The 17979-nt window shown below is 41.5% G+C and overlaps 1 protein-coding gene across 7 annotated transcripts in view; it reads left to right on the top strand.

The window, feature by feature from the left end:
- The window catches only part of VPS13D (vacuolar protein sorting 13 homolog D), a 273597-nt gene that overhangs the window by 146346 nt on the left and 109272 nt on the right, over positions 1-17979 (top strand). For all 7 annotated transcript variants that reach the window (XM_070768193.1, XM_070768192.1, XM_070768191.1 and 4 more), the window contains 8 exons: positions 1-164; positions 1362-1470; positions 3568-3747; positions 6517-6633; positions 7607-7756; positions 10606-10755; positions 11703-11799; positions 13956-14104. In XM_070768193.1, coding sequence (XP_070624294.1) covers positions 1-164; positions 1362-1470; positions 3568-3747; positions 6517-6633; positions 7607-7756; positions 10606-10755; positions 11703-11799; positions 13956-14104 — 1116 coding nt within the window. The remainder of the gene's footprint in view (positions 165-1361; positions 1471-3567; positions 3748-6516; positions 6634-7606; positions 7757-10605; positions 10756-11702; positions 11800-13955; positions 14105-17979) is intronic.

The raw sequence follows: 17979 nt of genomic DNA, 5'->3' as shown, positions 1-17979 counted from the left end.
GAACCAGGGAAGCGCTCTCAGCTGTGGAGGATGACTGGAACAGGCATGCTGGCCCACGAGGGCTCTTCCGTGCCTCACAACCCCAGTGAGCCCTCGGCCGCCCGCTCCGCCGAGGGCTCTGCCATCTTGGATATAGCTGGTCTCGCTGCAGTCACTGACAACAGGTAACTTCCTAGGCAGCTTCTAATTCAAGTTCACTGCTTTCAAATTCAGACTCAGAGGAAATGTATACCCAAAAGCTATAGTTTAGAAGTGAAATAAGAATTTGCTTTTTCTTCCACAATAGAATTTTATTTCCAAATATGAGTATTGGGTTTTTTGTTTTTAAAAGTTATTATGGAAATACCCATGGAGACGTTAAAAAAAAAATCAAACAAGAAGGATATGTTATGAAAAATGAATTTATTTTCAGCCAAACATCTATCTGCCATTGCTCCCTAGAAGTGAACGTGCTCAGTCACTTCAGCCATGTCCGACTCTGCAATCCCATTGACTGTAGCCCGCCAGGCTCCTCTGTCCATGGAGTTTTCCCAGCAAGAATATTGGAGTGGGTTGCCATGTCCTCCTCCAGGGGATATTCCTCACCCAGGGATTGAACCCACATCTCTTGCATTGCAGGTGGATTCTTTACTGCTGAGCCACCAGGGAGGCTCCAGATGCCTTTGGCAAGCACCAATTTGTAGTTGACAGGGTCCCCTCATGGTCATAAATTCAACCATACTTTGGGAGGCATTTCATGACCAGCGCTCCCTAGAAGGGAAAAATTTGGTTTTTAATCTAAGAACTTTGTTAAATCTTATGAAAGCAGAAATAAATTATTAAGAAAATAATCAAATGTGTTTTTATGACTTAACTCCTTGAATTCAAATCATCTTTTTAACTTTGAATAAATTATTAGCCTATACCTCAGTTTGCCCATGTAGTCAGTGTATGTTTTCAGGTAATACCTTGTTTACTTCCAAAATGACTTTATAGGACTTACAAGTTAAAACTCAATATAAAATAAAGTATTGAAAATAAAACAGAAAAGATTTTTGAAAATATTTTTAAAACCCTTTGCATACTGCATGAAACTGCATGATAACTTGTCATTGTGAGAAAGTAAGAAAACTCATATTGCATTTATTAAATTATGAATCCCTAAGTATTTGTATTTGTTGACCTCACGGCTTTCCATTTTACTTTATTCTTCTTTCCTCATCTAGAGATAACCTAATTGCCATAGGATTCAAGCAAACTGTCTGTTAGATTTCCAGGGCAGAAGATATTAGAAGCAAGAAGAGTAAAACCATCATCCTGATATTCTCTTCAGACCTGAAGTGTTTGATTCACAGGACTCATTGCTTTTTCCTTTCTTCCAGATACGAGCCGCTAATGCTTAGGAAGCCTGACCGTAGGCGGAGCACAACCCAGACTTGGAGTTTCCGAGAAGGGAAGCTGACCTGCGGGCTACATGGGCTGGTGGTCCAGGTCAGTAGGTTTTGACATCCTCAGTTGCAACAAGCAGTGGTTGAGCCTTTTTTTTTTTTTGAAACAGAGTCTCATTTAGGATATACATGAGATGTTGTTGAATGGGGGGAAAAATTGTAGAGCAAATATGTATTATTTCATTTTAATCAGGAAAACCATGAAGCTTAGTGCCTCTGTGTGTATTTATCCAGGAAATGTTCTTGAAGGTGACATACAAGAAATGTTTTGGGAATGGTTGCCCCTGAGTGATTGCCCCCACCCCTTGGCTTACCTGGATTTTTTTTTTCCTTTGATGAGATAAATTAGCTATGAAGTTTTAAAAAGAGAGAGAGAAAAATGTCAGCTAAAAACTCACCATAAGTTAGATGGATTTGTTTTAGTGAAGTTAAAACTGCCTTTTATAAAGTGTTCTATGAGATGGTGAATAATTATCAAGTGCTCTGCAAACTCTAGATTCTGTTTACTTGTGCATTCTTAGTAGTGACCAAATAAACATTTAATTGTAGCAAATGTCAGAATTAAGATTACTGGTCAAATCTCCCCTATCTTCAACTCAGCCAGTTCACTGCATGTAAAACTCCTGGGTACTTTATAAGCAAATGTGTGTTTGGAAAATTACCAGGAATTTGGATTTTCTCTCCTTCTGGCTTCAGGCCAAGAATGGTACCATGGCTCTGAGATGGGTAACTGGGAAGATATATGACAGATTTGGGCATAAAGCAGAACAATACGTGTGACTGTGTATGCAGTTCTGCCTCAGTTTTACCCAAAAGGCAAACGCTAGAACATCAGGCCCAGGCTAGGTCTTAGCATGTTTGACCTGGGGGAAACCTGGCTGTCCTTCCATAATGGGAGCTTGTTCTCCAGGGCAGTAAGCGAAACTGTAAGGAGCCTCTGACTGCTGTTTGGTGAGATTTATTTTCTTTATCTCTATTGCCCTGAGCTTTTTTCATCAAAGACAAGCTGCTTATATGAAACACACATCTGGAATGGATTTGTGATTTTCAATTAGCAATACAATTCAGACTTCTAGAGGCAAAAGAAGGCTTATTATAATTGTTGGATTCTGTGTCTGACCCCGACTTTACTTCTGGTTTGTTTCTAAAGCCCTTGTAATTCCAGTTCTTTGAGAGCATCCTCCCGCCCTGCAAATCCCTTTCTGGTGTTTGTTGTTTCTTGAATCTGTTTCATCATTTCTCTGGTTGTGAGTGACCCTATAACCACGTATTCAACAAAGCAGAATGTGTTTTGGTTAGGGAAATAAGCTTGTTTCAATCTTATTCTGAATAAAGTAACTGAAGGCATTAAAACATTTTCTGACACTGCCCTTATAAGGTTGTATGCACGTTCTTCTAAACCTGAAACAGTCGTAAAAGATTCTCCATGTTGAAATCTGTCCAATAAACCCAGCTTAAATTTTCCTTCTCATTACTCACCGTTTAAAAACTAACAAGGGGGAATCTAGACACTTTTGCTATCATTTTCTCTAGCCCTGTGTGTACTCTCCCAAAGGCATCCTATAGACTTTCCTTTTTTACTTGTGGCATGTAGCAAGAAGGTGCTTTTCTCCAAAGGCCCAAGTAACTGGCAATGACATTCACAATTCCCTGTTTCATTTTAGAAGAGGCACCATCTTTGGTATTTGATGGTCCAGCCATATGCATGTTGGAGGAGATTTTCAATTCAGAATTTGCTTTTTATTGGAAAGCTGAGTGATGATGATAATTTTTAAATTTTCAGAATGTTTCAGATTTTTAAGCCAGCCCTAGAGAGAACACTCAAAGAAACAGGACTTTTGGTTTTTTTATTTTTTATGCTCATCTAAGTTTCACTAAACTAATACACTGCTGTATTTGTAGAATTATCTTACCCAGAATTCCCTAAATTCATGCAGTATAAGTTTCCATCTTGCCCTAGTAAGCCTACTGTTTTTTTTTAATCAACTCTAAGGCTGAAAAAACAGTACAAGTTTTGCTGTATGTTGACCTTCACCCTTCAGAAGTGAGTTTAAATTTGGTGACTTGTTTCAAATGACATGTTAAATTGTCAAAGTTAGTGCCTTTGCCTTTGCTCATACATCTTTCCTCTGTCCTTTAGGCCAAAGGAGGGCTCTCTGGCTTGTTTGATGGAGCTGAAGTTGTTCTTGGTCCGGACACTTCCATGCAGCTTCTGGGGCCAGTTCCACCTGAACAACAATTTATTAACCAAAAAATGAGGCCTGGTTCTGGAATGCTGTCCATCAGAGTTGTTCCAGATGGACCAACTAGAGCGCTCCAGGTGATACTTTATTGTAAGAAATGACATGAAACTCAGTGTTCTCCCCGTGAGTCATTCAACAAATACTTATTGAAATATCTATGCTGAACCTGAGGATATCGTGTCCTTATTTATAAAGGCAGGGGATAAGACCTGCCTCACAAAGTTGTTATAAGAATTAAAGTGTAAGTAAGATACAAGACGGTATTTTAAAAAGTATAAGAATTAATTTATTGTAACTTATAAGGAAATGCGGGAGACCTTCGTTTGATCCCTGGGTTGGGAAGATCCCCTGGAGGAGGTCATGGCAACCTGGTCCAGTATTCTTGCCTGGAGAATCCCCATGGACTGAGGAGTCCATTGGGTTGTAAAGAGTCAGACATGACTGAGCGACTAAGCACAGCACACAGCACAAGGAAAAATAATCTGAAAAAAAAAAAGATAAATATATATGTATAACTGAATTATATGCTATATGCATGAAACTAACACGACATTGTAAATCAACTATTTATGTCATTTAAAAAAAGGATGAGTAAAAACAAAGTATGAGAATTAAGATACTATCAAGAATAGTGCATATTATTATCCATCATTATATATGTTTATTATATATTTAAATAATTGATATATTAATAACAGTAACAACAAGAAGATCTATGAGGTCTGTAATCAGACAATTTAAAATGTTATGTTTTGAAAGTAGGAGTGGAAGGTGTTATGAGTAGTATCTAGAAAGGATTTGTACACCCAGATTTGGAGAGGGGCTTTCTAAGCTAAGTGATACTTCAGGTGAGATCTAAAGGTTAACTGGAAGGAGTTAGCCAAATCAAGAAGAAAAGACAGGGGACTCCCTAGCTGTCCAGTGGTTAAGACTGGGCACTTCCAATGCAAGGGTGAGGGTCTGATCCCTTTCAGGGGAACTAAGATCCCACATGCCCTGTGATGTGGCCAAAAAAAAGAAGGAAAGGTAGGGGCACTGTGCCCTAAGAATGAGAGTGTTAACTCACCAGTTATTTACTGAGCACCTGTTAGAGCCAGGCACAGTTTTACGTACTGAACCTAGACTAGTGAACAAACAAAGTTCCCTGCTGTGTTGGAGCTTACATTGTAGTGGAGGAGATAAACCATAAGCAATAAACAAAGTAAGTACATTATAAATATTTGGGAGGTTAATAAGTGAAGGCCTGGAGATAGAAAAGAGTGATCTGACTGGCACATAGAATGTGCTAAGAAAGAGGCAGGAGACCATAGAAGGGGCCAGAACATTAAAAAAGCCTGAGACATGCTAAAGATTTTGTGTTTTTTCTGTGGCAACAAAGAGTCAAGACGGTGACATGATCAGAAATTTATTTTGACTTGCTCACTCTGGCTGCAGTGTGGAGAGTTGGAGTGGAATGAAATTGGAAACCGAGAAAAAGCCAGTTAGGAAAGACCTGGATGAGAGATTGTGGTGATTCAAACCAGAATACACAGCAAGAGATGGACATGAGGAGACTGAAGAGAAATGATTAGAAATGAAAGCTTATTAAGGAGTAGAGTTGGTCAGATTGACTGTGGGGATGAGACAGAGGAAGGAGTCAAGAGTGGCCTTCACAATTTCGATTTGGGCATTTAGTTCAGTTCAGTTGCTCAGTCGTGTCCGACTCTTTGCGACCCCATGAATCGCAGCATGCCAGGCCTCCCTGTCCATCACCAACTCCCGGAGTTCACTCAGTCTCATGTCCATCGAGTCGGTGATGCCATCCAGCCATCTCATCCTCTGTCGTCCCCTTCTCCTCCTGCCCCCAATCCCTCCCAGCATCAGAGTCTTTTCCAATGAGTCAACTCTTTGCATGAGGTGGCCAAAGTACTGGAATTTCAGCTTTAGCATCATTCCTTCCAAAGAACACCTAGGACTGATCTCCTTTAGAATGGACAGGTTGGATCTCCTTGCAGTCCAAGGGGCTCTCAAGAATCTTCTCCAACACCACAGTTCAAAAGCATCAATTCTTCGGTGCTCAGCTTTCTTCACAGTCCAACTCTCACATCCATACATGACCACTGGAAAAACCATAGCCTTGACTAGACGGACCTTTGTTGGCAAAGTGATGTCTCTGCTTTTGAATATGCTATCTAGGTTGGTCAAAACTTTCCTTCCAAGGAGTAAACATCTTTTAATTTCATGGCTGCAATAATATAAGAGGATGATAATCTACATCACAAAGATGTATGTAGAGTAGACTTCTGAGGGAAAATGAGGAGTTAAGTTTTGAACTTATTAAGCATATGATATCTACATGAAAATATCCAGAAGTCAGTACAGGTTTGGGTCTGTAGCTCAGGGAGAGGTCTGTGCTGGAAACAGAGATTTACCAGGGCTTGATGAATTCAAGATAAGGAAAAAGAAAAGATGTTGATGATACGTAACAGTGAACTCTCTGAGACAGCACACCCTAATCCATAACACTTCTTTAAAAAGCACCCTTCTCTTAAGGCAAAAAAACGAATGCTGTGAGCCTGAGCTTTGCATATTTTGACTTGAGCTATAATTCTGGATCACCTACAGATGCCTATCCCACACTATATGAAACTCTCAAGATCCACAGCTTGGTGTTAGTCATACAGACTCAAAACCAAGTTTGCTTCATTATTATATAAATCTTACTTTAGCAGTGCTTTGGAAACCATTAACTTCCATAGGATTATTGAGTGCATAGTGACTTTTGACTCATACAATTGGTGTGGAGTGTGTTTTCGCAATGGAAGTATGAGCCCTCTTAATAAGTACAGTGTTTTATTTGACCTCAGATAACAGATTTCTCCCAACGGAAAAGTGACCGTTCATCATATGAAGTGGATGAACTTCCTGTTACTGAACGAGAGCTGCAGAAATTAAAGAATCCAGACACAGAGCAGGAATTGGAAGTACGTTTGAACTCTTGCAAGGTCACATCTTCATTATAAATTTGTTTGGAATTTTGCTCTTTGATTTTCTCAGTTGAGACCTTCTTTTTTTGTTTTTTTCTTTCTGCCCTCTATGACTTCTAAGTATCCTTGTTACTTCACAGTACTTAATGTTATCGCAACATCAATGTGTGAATATGTTCATTAAATAACAGCTCAGGTCAAATCAGAATGTAACAAACATTGCTAGAGTAAGATGAATAAATAAAGAATTTGAACAGGACTGAAGATTGAGAATAAGCAAACTAGATCTTATCTTTTTTTGGCTCCAGCTGACTCTGACATCTTCCTTCCTCTGTCCCTGTTTGGGCATTGGAAAGAAAGTGACAAGTTTAGAAAGGAACATGAGATGAGTGTGATAAAGCACACTTATTCCTCATTTATTCAGTAATCTTCTGAAAAAACATAAATGCCTTTATGTACAGCACTAGATTGGATGTTATGGATGTTCAGTGAATGATTTAAGGAGAGCTTGCCTCCCAAATAGGGAGAAAGATTCTCAAACAATTATTTTCCTGTAATAAAATGCAAAATGTCATCAGTCCTCCAGCAGAGGTCTTATCATATGACTGCTGAGTTCTGGTTGGGGTGAGGAGTATGCCTGGAGAGGAAGGCTTCTAGTGAGATGATGAAATTTGAGCCATCTAGGTGAGAATTGGAGAAGGAAATAGCAACCCACTCCAGTGTTCTTGCCTGGAGAATGCCAGGGATGGGGGACCCTGGTGGGCTGCCGTCTGTGGGGACGCACAGAGTTGGACACGACTGAAGAGACTTAGCAGCAGCAGCAGGTGAGAATTAAACTCTTCTTTAAGTGGTGTTCATTGGCTCAGAGGCAGAATAGAGGGACTTAAAGCCATGTGTTTCCTTGTACTCTCCTGGCTACCTTAAGCTCTGATTTAAATCGCCAGTGTATCATATTTTGGTTTTCTTTCAGGTGCTTGTGAAGTTAGAAGGTGGAATTGGGTTGTCTTTAATTAATAAAGTCCCAGAAGAACTGGTCTTTGCAAGTCTTACGGGAATCAATGTGCACTACACACAGCTGGCCACCAGTCACATGCTTGAACTTAGCATACAGGATGTACAGGTGAGTGGGGGAGGCTCAGAACTTGTTGGTTTTTTTTTTTCTTCCTGCTGAACAGCTGACCAGATCAGTGTTTAATGTTCTAGGAACTTTAGTGCTCTGGTGCACATTTCTTGTGTCTTTCAAAAAATTGTCCTATGAAAAAAAACATTTTTACCTACATTTGTCTTTACTGATTTTTCCAGACAGCAGAATTCTGAATTATAGTAGCTAGTCTATCAGTAACTTGGAGAACTTAGGGTGGCACAGAGGAAGGTGACTGCTGGTTCTCCATCTTGCAAACAGAGAAAACAATGAAAATCAATCTAACCATCATTTAGAGGAACTGAAGTTCACCACAGGGAGAAAAGAAAAAAGCTAGGGAAGTGAATTTGTGCTTCTGACCAAGATGGAGTACAGGGATCTGATTTACTGTCCTACCTGAAACACCCCCCAAATCCAGATAAAATAAAGAGACAACAGATGCAAGACACTAGACACCAGGCAACAAAGGACAGTGGTCTCGGAAAGGTGGGAAACAGAAGATGTGAGGCCTGCAGTCATTCCAACTTTGTTGTTGTTGTTTGGTTGCTAAGTCATGTCTGACTCTTTGCAACCCTGTGGACTGTAGCCCCCCTGGCTCCTCTGTCCTTAGGATTTCCCAGGTAAGAATATTGGGGTAGGTTACCATTTTCTTCTCCATCACTCCAGCTTGCTGCCTTGAAAAAGTTTTCATGCCCGGCACCAGGTGGAAAGACTGAGACAGAGCCCTAGAGTGGATGAGCTGAACAGAATTGAGAGTCCTAGGACCAAGGCAGCCAGAGTTCATAGGACAGCAGACCTGGGAGGGGCATACTGCACAGGAGATCTCCAGAGATCAGCAGAGGACACAACAGATCAGAAGTGTACATGAGGAGACTACCTTCTGAAAAGCTCACAGGGACAGTGCTTGCAGCTCAAGCCCAGCTGCAGTGGGAAAACTAATAATTACGGGGCCCTGGGAAGAGCCTTCCAGAAGGTCTTGGGCCTCCGTGGTGCATGTTGAGGCCTAAGCTGAACACTGCTCCAGACCTCCTAACAAATCAGTCGTATAAAAGGAGGCTCTGAAAGGATCAAGCTGTTTCCAAGTAAATTAACCGTATCCTGAACAAAGCTCCAGATTCAGTGGAATACAGAAACATCCAACACCCAGCAGAATGAAAACCACAGTGTCTGACATCCTGTCAGAAATCATCAGGTGTGCCAAGGGGCAAGGAAACACAATACATAACGAGAACAGTGATCATTCCAAACCAACCCAGAGTTAACACAGACATTAGGATATTCAAAGAAGGACATTAAAACTTTCTATAACTGTATTCTATTCCACATGTTCAAAAAGTTAAGTGGAGACCTGGAAGATAGTCAAAATCTCAAACTTCTAGAAATTAAAATGAAATGGAAAAAACACTGGATTTGATCAGAAGCAGATGACACAGTGAAGAAAAAAAACGATAAGTGAACTTATAACAAGAGAAACTGTCAAAATAGAAATACCCAGAGAAAAATAATCCAAGGGAAAAAAACCTAGAAACCCACAGAGAGACCAGCATCAGTGACCTATGATAAAATTTCAGTCAACCTAATATCAATACTATATAGATAATTGGAATCCCCAGAAGAGAGAGAGAGGAGAGGACAGAAAAAAATAATTGAAGAAATTTTGACCATAAAATTTTCAAACTTGGTGAAAACTATAAACTCACAGAAGCAGCTCAAACACAAAGCCACATTCATACCACCCCCCTTGCCACACACACACATAATGGAAGCTATCCCAAGGTACATTATAATCAGTTACTCAAAACCAGTGATAAAACATCCAGATTAAAAAAGCATGTTCCTTCCAAGGAACAAAGGTGAGAATGACAGCCAGTTTCTCATTGTGAACAATACAAGTGAGAAGATAGTCAGCAACGTTTTTAAAGTTGCTCAAACTCATGTCCATTGAGTTGGTGATGCTGTCTAACTATCTCATTCTCTATCTCCCCCTTCTCCTCTTGCCCTCGGTCTTTCCTAGCATCAGGGTCTTTTCCAGTGAGTCAGCTCTTCACATCAGGTGGCCAACGTATTGGCGTTTCAGCTTCAGCATCAGTCCTTCCAGTGAATATTCAGGGTTGATTTCTTTTAGGATTGACTGGTTTAAGTTCTTATTCAGGGAATTTGGAACGAGAGAAGCATCAGTAACCTGTTGGCTGAGAGTGTACGCTTTGGGGACAGAGAGAATTGGAGTCCAGTTCTTGTTTTGTCACTGACTAGGTGTACAGCCTCCAACAGGGGTGTCTCTTCTCGGTGTCTTCATCTGTGAGGTGAGGACAGAGATGGTCCCCAGGAGGTTGTGGTGAGAATGCAGCTTTAATAACTCGGACAGCCTGGCAGTCGTGGGACTTGCTGAGATGATCTTTGTGCGGGGACTAGCTCAGTGCTTGGCACATGATGTTGTTTACTCGCTCAGTCATGTCTGACTCTTTTTTGACCCCATAGATTGTAGCCCACTAGGCTCCTCTGTCCAAGGGATTTCCCAGGCAAGAATAGTGGAATGGGTTGCCATTTTCTCCAGGGGATCTTCCCGACCTGGGGATCGAACCTGCCTCTCTTGCATTGGCCAGCAGATTCTTTACCACTGAGCCACCAGGAAAGCACCCTTGACACACAGTACTCACCAAATAAAGTATAGCTCCTGTTACTGTTACTATTACCATTATTGTTGCTGGATTTAGTGGAGGTATGTTTTTCCAAAGGTACTTTCTGAGTGACCTACATATTTTGAGTCAAAGGTAAAAATGAAAACTGAGAAACTTGTCTGTTTTTGTCACTGCTTTTTCATGTCCCAGGTGGACAACCAGCTCATTGGCACGACTCAGCCCTTCATGCTCTACGTGACCCCTCTGAGCAACGAGAATGAGGTCATTGAGACGGGCCCAGCCGTGCAGGTGAACGCAGTGAAGTTCCCCAGTAAGAGCACGCTGACCAACATCTACAAGGTAGGCTGATGGACTTGCTTTGTCCTCTCATAGCCCAGGCTCAGAGCAGCAGTGCAGGCTGCAAATGGAAATAGTCCAGGGGGTAAAGGCACAAGCACCTCAACAAGTTGTGTAGCTGGACTGATGGAAGTTTCTCTTTAAACTTTATATTCTCGGTTGTGCTATTGATGATTCTCAGGTGATAGGACTGAATCCATCAGAGTGTATATTTTTCACCATGAAATCTCTGCAGGAGAGTATAGCATCTTCTAGATTGATCATGACCAGGCATGGTCTAGATATATTATTAATATTATAACCCATAAATTAATACACAGCATTGTAAAACAGCTATACTTCAACAAAATAAATTAAAAAAACAAAATCTCAGACTACTGGACAAGGGGTAGGAGGGGCCTGACTTGGGACAGACACCTTGAGCTGCCACGGTGTTTACTAAAAGCAGATCATACTAAAAGTGGCTCATTCCAAAAACGATACCCTTTCTTTCCTGGAGAAGTCTTCGTGTACAAGCTAGTGTTCCAGTGCTGGCTTGTCGGCAAAACGGGGGCTGAGAGCTTGCTCCTCGTATTTCTGGTCCGTTGTTACCAGGGCCAGTGGGGGCCGTGCCTGCATGTGGCCTCACATTCACAAGTCCAGGGCTACTCCTTGAACTAGACCCACGTGAACTCAGTAGCATGGTGCATCTATAAACGTTATCCTGACTGACAGGTGAATTGTCAGTTAAACATGGTGGATCGTGAATTCACCATGGTGGATCGCCTGTTAAACATCTTCTGGAATTTGGGGTTCATTATAACAATGGAGAGAGATGAAGCAGAAGAAAATTGGCAATATGATTATGAAATCACATTAAGAGACCATGCTGTACCATTGGGGCCTTCTTAGGTTGCAGACGAAAGTTCCTCTGACATTCACACTGTAAATCAGAATTTCTTTCTCTCTAGCACCTGATGGTCACGGCTCAGAGATTCACAGTACAAATTGAGGAGAAACTGCTCCTCAAGCTGCTGAGTTTCTTTGGCTACGATCAAGCCGAATCAGGTAATGTCCAATGTTCCAGGTTTGTATCTGGGAATTGGCCCTAGGGTGGCGTTTTTTAGTCTGCTTGTGAAAATAGGTAGCCTCTAGATGCCTGCCGAGCTCCCTCCCCAATTCGTGGTCTGAGTGGGGAAGCTAAGGCTTGGGGTCCCGTTCTCTTTCTCAGTGTTGCCCATTGACAGGCAGTGAGGTATACCTGCATACGGAGGGCCTTCCAGAACCCAAGCAAACTCAGGGCAAGCCTTTGGGAAGCAGTCTTTTGTTCCTCTTTGTTTCTTGTTTGTTTTTATTTTTTTTGACACATCTGCTTTAGGATGGCAGAAATGATATTATTCATTTAGCAGAGCACTTTGTTTCCTAACCTTTGTTTATTAAACAGACTCAGGGTCAAGAATCAGAAATCCCTTCAGCAGTTCCTTTGTTTTAGCTGAGGAAGAAAATTGGCCAGCCTCAACCCCTTAACTTTATATTTTTCACATCTATACCCTTATGCCTTAATTTAATTACAGAGGTTTCCAGTTATTTTACTATTTTTGGAGAGGGGAGTAAGATAAGCTATTAAAAAAACTAAATTTTCCAGTGATGCTCCAAAAATTATTTAGCTGTCGTCTCTTTGTTTTAGATCCTCACCATGGCCTTTCAAGACTGTTTATACAGCTTAGAAAGAAGTCAGTAATGCTTAATCTTTTGAAGACTAAATATTAAGCCTAAAGAAGTGATAAGATTGAGACTTTTTATGTTTATCTGCCCATGTTGGCTAGGGGGAAGAAAATTCCTGGGGATCTGTGAAATAGGAACATACATGCACACAGTGCAAGAAAAATGTTTTTGCTCTTTTTATCCCAGACTTAGAATTTAAGCTTTAAGCGTACTTGGGGTCAAGAGCGAAATCCTGTCTGTCTAATGCTGCGTTCTCCACTTTGGGTGGAAACGCCAGTGTGTGTTTGTATTCAGAAAGCCACTTGAGCCTGCTGCCAGGTATCTGCTCTCTTCGGGTAACTTCCTGGGAAGTTTTACTTTAAATTTGATTGGACATGCTCTTCTTGTAAGTTGCTCTAAATAAATTTCTCCCCATGCATTGTCTAGTGGATTTAGACTTTTATAAAATCCTTGTCTGCCTTTCACTGAGGAATCTTCTCCACTTTCTATAACTATTCCTGTTCCCTGAATACAGATAAGCCTGTCTTTGTTGTGCTACCTTTTTTTTGTTGTTGTTAAACCTATTCCCCTCTTTCTATAAATAGAACTATAAAAGCTTCCAGTGTAAATTTGTTTGATGTGTAGCTATGTATAGTCCCTTTGGTTTTATTTCTAAGGTGCATAAATCCAAGTGCAGATGAGCTGCCCACACAGATGTGGGGACCAGCATCGAGCTGAAGAGCACACTGCTGTGTGTTACTCATGTTTGTCCCTTTTACTTCATGAGATAACAAGTGACTAATCTGCTTCCATGTGCTGGTTAAGTGATGTCCGATGGGAATTCCCTGGCAATCCAGTAGTTAGATCTCTACACTCTTGCTACCAAGGGCCCAGGTTTGATCCCTGTTCAGGGCAGTAAGATCCCACAGGCTTCACAGTGTGACAAAAAATAAATAAATAAATAATGTCAACTCTTTGGGAGAGAGAGCATCCCTTGTGCCTATGTCGGTTCTTTATAGCCTGCAGCCTGTTTCTTTTTAAGACATTATGTTTTGCTCAGATTCATCATTTAATTGGTCATGTTCATTATGAGGAATGAAACTACGATCCAAGTACTTATTTTGATATCATTTTCTGAAATAAATTCAAATAATCTGGGTCATTTATAGTAATAATAATGATAAGGACAGGGTTTCTAGAAAGTGTGGTGCCCCATGACCTTTGACTTTCCCACCTGGATTATTTTTTCCAGAGATTATATCTGCCAGGTGGTGCAGAGTCGGAAATCAGTAGTTTAAGCTATTGTACTTTTTTGATAAACAACGTGAACCAGATCTGCTTTTATATAGAAGTGATATCAGGACGCTGTATGTATTACTGAACCCTGAAAAGCTAAATTTAGAGAGAGAAATGTTTTCATCTTCCTATGAGTTTCTTTTCAATGTGCCTGAAGTATTTGAATAATGAGACTTTTAAGGAGACTTATTTTTTAAAAAAAAACAATTCTGCCTTTGTGCCAGAGGTGGAAAAATATGATGAAAACCTCCATGAAAAGACAGCTGAGCAAGGCGGGACGCCAATCCGATACTACTTTGAGAATCTCAAAATCAGTATTCCCCAGATCAAGCTGAGCGTGTTCACCTCCAACAAGCTTCCGCTGGACCTCAAGGTGAGCTGCTCACCGGGGAAGTTCTGAAAACCACTTTTCCTGGGAAAAGAATGGATGTGCTTACTACCTGCCTTTTCCTGTCCAGCCTTATCATCTGTAGCAGATACTTTTACAGGTTTCCCTTTTTAAGACAGTTTATCAACTCGTACATGTATTTACAGTTGACCCTTGAGCAGCATGGGGGTTAGGAGCACCCATCCTCCTTGAACTTGAGAATCCACATAGAAGTTATCATTGGCCTTCTGCATGTGCGGTTCTGCAGCCAAGTGCATAGCACTGAAAAAAACCCACGTGTAAGTGGACGACGCAGTTCAAACCCATGTTGTTCAAGGGTCAGCTGTATCTTTTTTTTTTAATGTTGAAGTATAACTTTACTGAAGATTAAAGAGTAACAAAAGAATAAACACAGAATTACATAAAAATGCATCTGCCCTCTGCTTAGCCCTTGGCTTATCTCAGTGAGGCAAAAGCCCATTTCCTGGGCCGCCCCCAGACTCGAGACAAAAGCTGCAGCCCAGACAGTATCTTCTTTTCATGCCCAAGACCCACCTGCTCTCCTCCTCTCCTCCTAAGTATTCATCCCTTCTTGAATGGTCCACAGCAGAATTGTCTACCACCTTCAGGGACGACATGGTCACATACCCACTGAGATGTGGGGCCCCCACCTCACCGTACCAGCATGTGACCCTCCTACAGAGCATCTGGATGTGCACTTGACAGATGCAGTCTGTCTTTATTTTCTATAGTAAAATAAAGACAGATGCAGTCTGTGTTTATTTTCTACAGTAAAATCTATTAAAAATTAAGGGATGTTCCTCAAATTCTGATACAATATTTGACTCAAAAGTCCATATACATTTTCCCCCTATACTGAGTCGCCCCTTAGTGTATAAGAAATCAGAAATTTTAGAGATCCATGTGTCCTTAATGATCCCCTGCTTGATAAACAAGGATTTTGGAGTTCACAGGGCTTTGTCATTGAAGATAATATAGATAGGTGATGTAGAAATAGATAGGTAATGGTAGGAGCAGGAGGAGAACTGGGTGAATGTTGAAAAGCCTTTCCTTGGGTGGAGTCTCCATCTGCCTTCCTGCAGCTGGCACCCGTTACTTCTGGTTCTTTGCTCTGTTGCTCTTAAAGATGGTTACGATGGTGTCTGCCTCCTCACTAACCACCAGTCTAAGAGTCCTGCTGCCCTGTGCTGCCTCCTTGAAGATGCTGCAAGGTGGTTTCTCTTTCTGAGCAGAAGGAGATAGAGACATGAACAAATAAGTAGTAAAACTGAAGTCATAAATATACACACCTCTGGGTCTGCCCACGTCGCAGGCAAGTGAAGCAGCCCAGTGGGGGACGCAGCCCTCAGCGTGTACACAGCCCTCAGCGTGTGCACACTCCATCTGAAATGGGCAGTGCAGCTCAGCTCCAGCCTGTTGTCACGGGGTAATGTGAACCCAGAGCTGCCAGATCTTCGGAATTCTTAAAGTGAAGCCGGAAATCTGGACTTTTATGTGGAATCTCCTGGTCTTTAAGTGTTGGCAACCCATTTGAATTTTTTTGTTTTTGTTTTTCAACATTGTGGGCCTAACAAAACACATGTGCAGACCTCATGTGCCCCACGATTTGCCTGCTCACAACTTCCAAAATAGACTTAAATAGAAATAGGTAATAGGACAGTAGCCTGGTCCACATCAGGTCCTGTTTGGATCAGGACAGGACCAGGGTGATAGTTTCATTAAGGCAGCAAGTGGAGTGAGTGGGTTGGGAGGGCTGGTTGGGAACCAGGAGCTCCTGCAACCACCCTGAGAACAGCGCCTTCTCGATGGACTGTCCTGTTGGCTTAATTTGCTTTAACTTCATGTTCCCCAGGAGACTGAAGATACTTATAATCAGCATGGGAGTGGGGGAAAAACCGTGGGAAAACCACTATCTTGCTCATATTCACAAGTATCCACTTGACTTATGTGACCCTTCGGAATGGGTTTGTTTGATAAAGTATATATTCCCCCAGAACACTTGGCACTCGCCCAGCAAACCAATGTCAACTATTTCCTGAGAGTTAAGGACTTCTTGTTTTTTAAATCATCTTACTAAGAAACACAGACACCTAACTGTTCCCAGTAGAAAACTTCCCCCAAGACTGACAAATGCCGTGTGATTTTCTCCAGTTGAAGTGACTCCAGACCCCAAGTTCCAGGGTATTGACGCTCACCAGTTTGCTTTGGATGCAATAAACTAGGAATCATCGAGGTCTAATGTTTCATTTGACACTATACTGAAGGCCAAAGTTATGAGGTGTGGGCAGGGGACACCCTGAATGTGGTACGTTAATGTCTCACACCAGGTGGTGGGAATTGGGACATCAATATTAAATCCTCAGCTTGTGGAAGTCACCATTTCACTGTGTCTTGAGTTCTCCTCATGGAGTCTGGGACCCATAAAATAATGTCATTTATTCAAAGAGTTTTCTAACAGAGTAATATCCCTTGATGAGCAGCTCTTGGGAAGTGCAATCCTCTCTTTGAGATGACTAGATAACGGCTAAAAGAATGGAGTACCGTCCCAGAGCAGGAATCATGAGAGTCTGACTAAAAGGTCTTTGGTATTGAAGGAATAATTATCTTGATTCTCTTGACTCCAGACCAGAAATGAGGCTGTCAGAAGTCTCAGAGGGAAGTCTCTCCAGGTTTACAGTGAGGGTACATTATTGCCAGATAGAGTGTCTGTTCAGAGGACTCAGAGCAGTCTCACAGGTGCTATCTCGATTGGATTCCTTGCTCTGCGATGGAAGAAGGGGGAGATAATAGCTCCATCTCACAAATGCAGAAAGGAGAGCAGGGCATTCCCCACCCCCCATTCTCCATTATTCTTCTGAGTTTGCATGTTAGAGAGCAGCAGAGTGATATGGAAAATGCCAGGTAGTTTATGTGTTCTTTCGCCTTTTTTTTTTTTTAAGATCAAAAGAGTCCAGGAACCTTTAAAAGGTTTCACAAGGTGGCCTACAGCAGTCCTTTTCCCATTTAAAGCATTGGGGTATTACAAAAGAAGGGCTTTAATTGAGCAATCTAGTTTGGAAGAAAACCCACATTTTAATGGTCAGAGAGCAAGAGGGTGGGGGTAAGGGGGAATTTCAAACAAAGACACTATTTAAAAAGCCTAAAACTGTCTTCTCAAAGGCTTGAAATAATTTGTTGGGAAACTTCAGACCCTTTACTTTTTTCCTCCCCTCCCTAAATAAAAACCAGATTTGTTAAAAGGAAAAAAGATCCAGTATTGTTAATTGTATTTCAGAAAGTGCCAGAGAGGGAAATATCCCTGTAGTTTTTAAACATGGTCCCAAGAGGAAAATGGGCAAATACCCTGCTTCACATAAACAGTCTCTGTGTACCATAAATAAACCTTTAAAGAATGAATTCCAGACAGTTTGGTTTAGTGCAGGATAAACTGAGAAAGGAAAGGACGTGGCCCAGGGACTTGCTTGTCATCTGAGACCTTATGGCATATGGACAGGTATTTCTTCTTTAACTCTAAAGTTCCTGCAAGACTTCAGCAGGTTTTTTGTTTTTTTTTGGGTCTGGCGAAGGTAGGAATGGACAGTTTCCTATTTTTATGAGGAACTTATGAGCACAGATTGCCTTCTCCAGTGTCCATTTTATAACGGGAAACTGTCTGCTACTTGAGTAAATAAGCATCAACTTTGTACACTACTGTATTTGATTAGTCATTTAGTTACTGCAAGAAAAAGCCCCGATGGGCTCTTGCCCTCCAGTCTCCTGTGCTTTGACTCGCCAGAGTGACCTGAAGGTGGCAGAGTAACTCATACCAGTGTGCCACAGAGCAGCTTTCTCCACTGTGGGAGGCCCCACAGCAGTACCAG

The sequence above is a fragment of the Bos indicus genome, chromosome 16, assembly GCF_029378745.1.
Source record: "Bos indicus isolate NIAB-ARS_2022 breed Sahiwal x Tharparkar chromosome 16, NIAB-ARS_B.indTharparkar_mat_pri_1.0, whole genome shotgun sequence".
Lineage (NCBI taxonomy): Eukaryota > Metazoa > Chordata > Mammalia > Artiodactyla > Bovidae > Bos > Bos indicus.
This window is presented reverse-complemented; position numbering and strand designations above follow the sequence as displayed.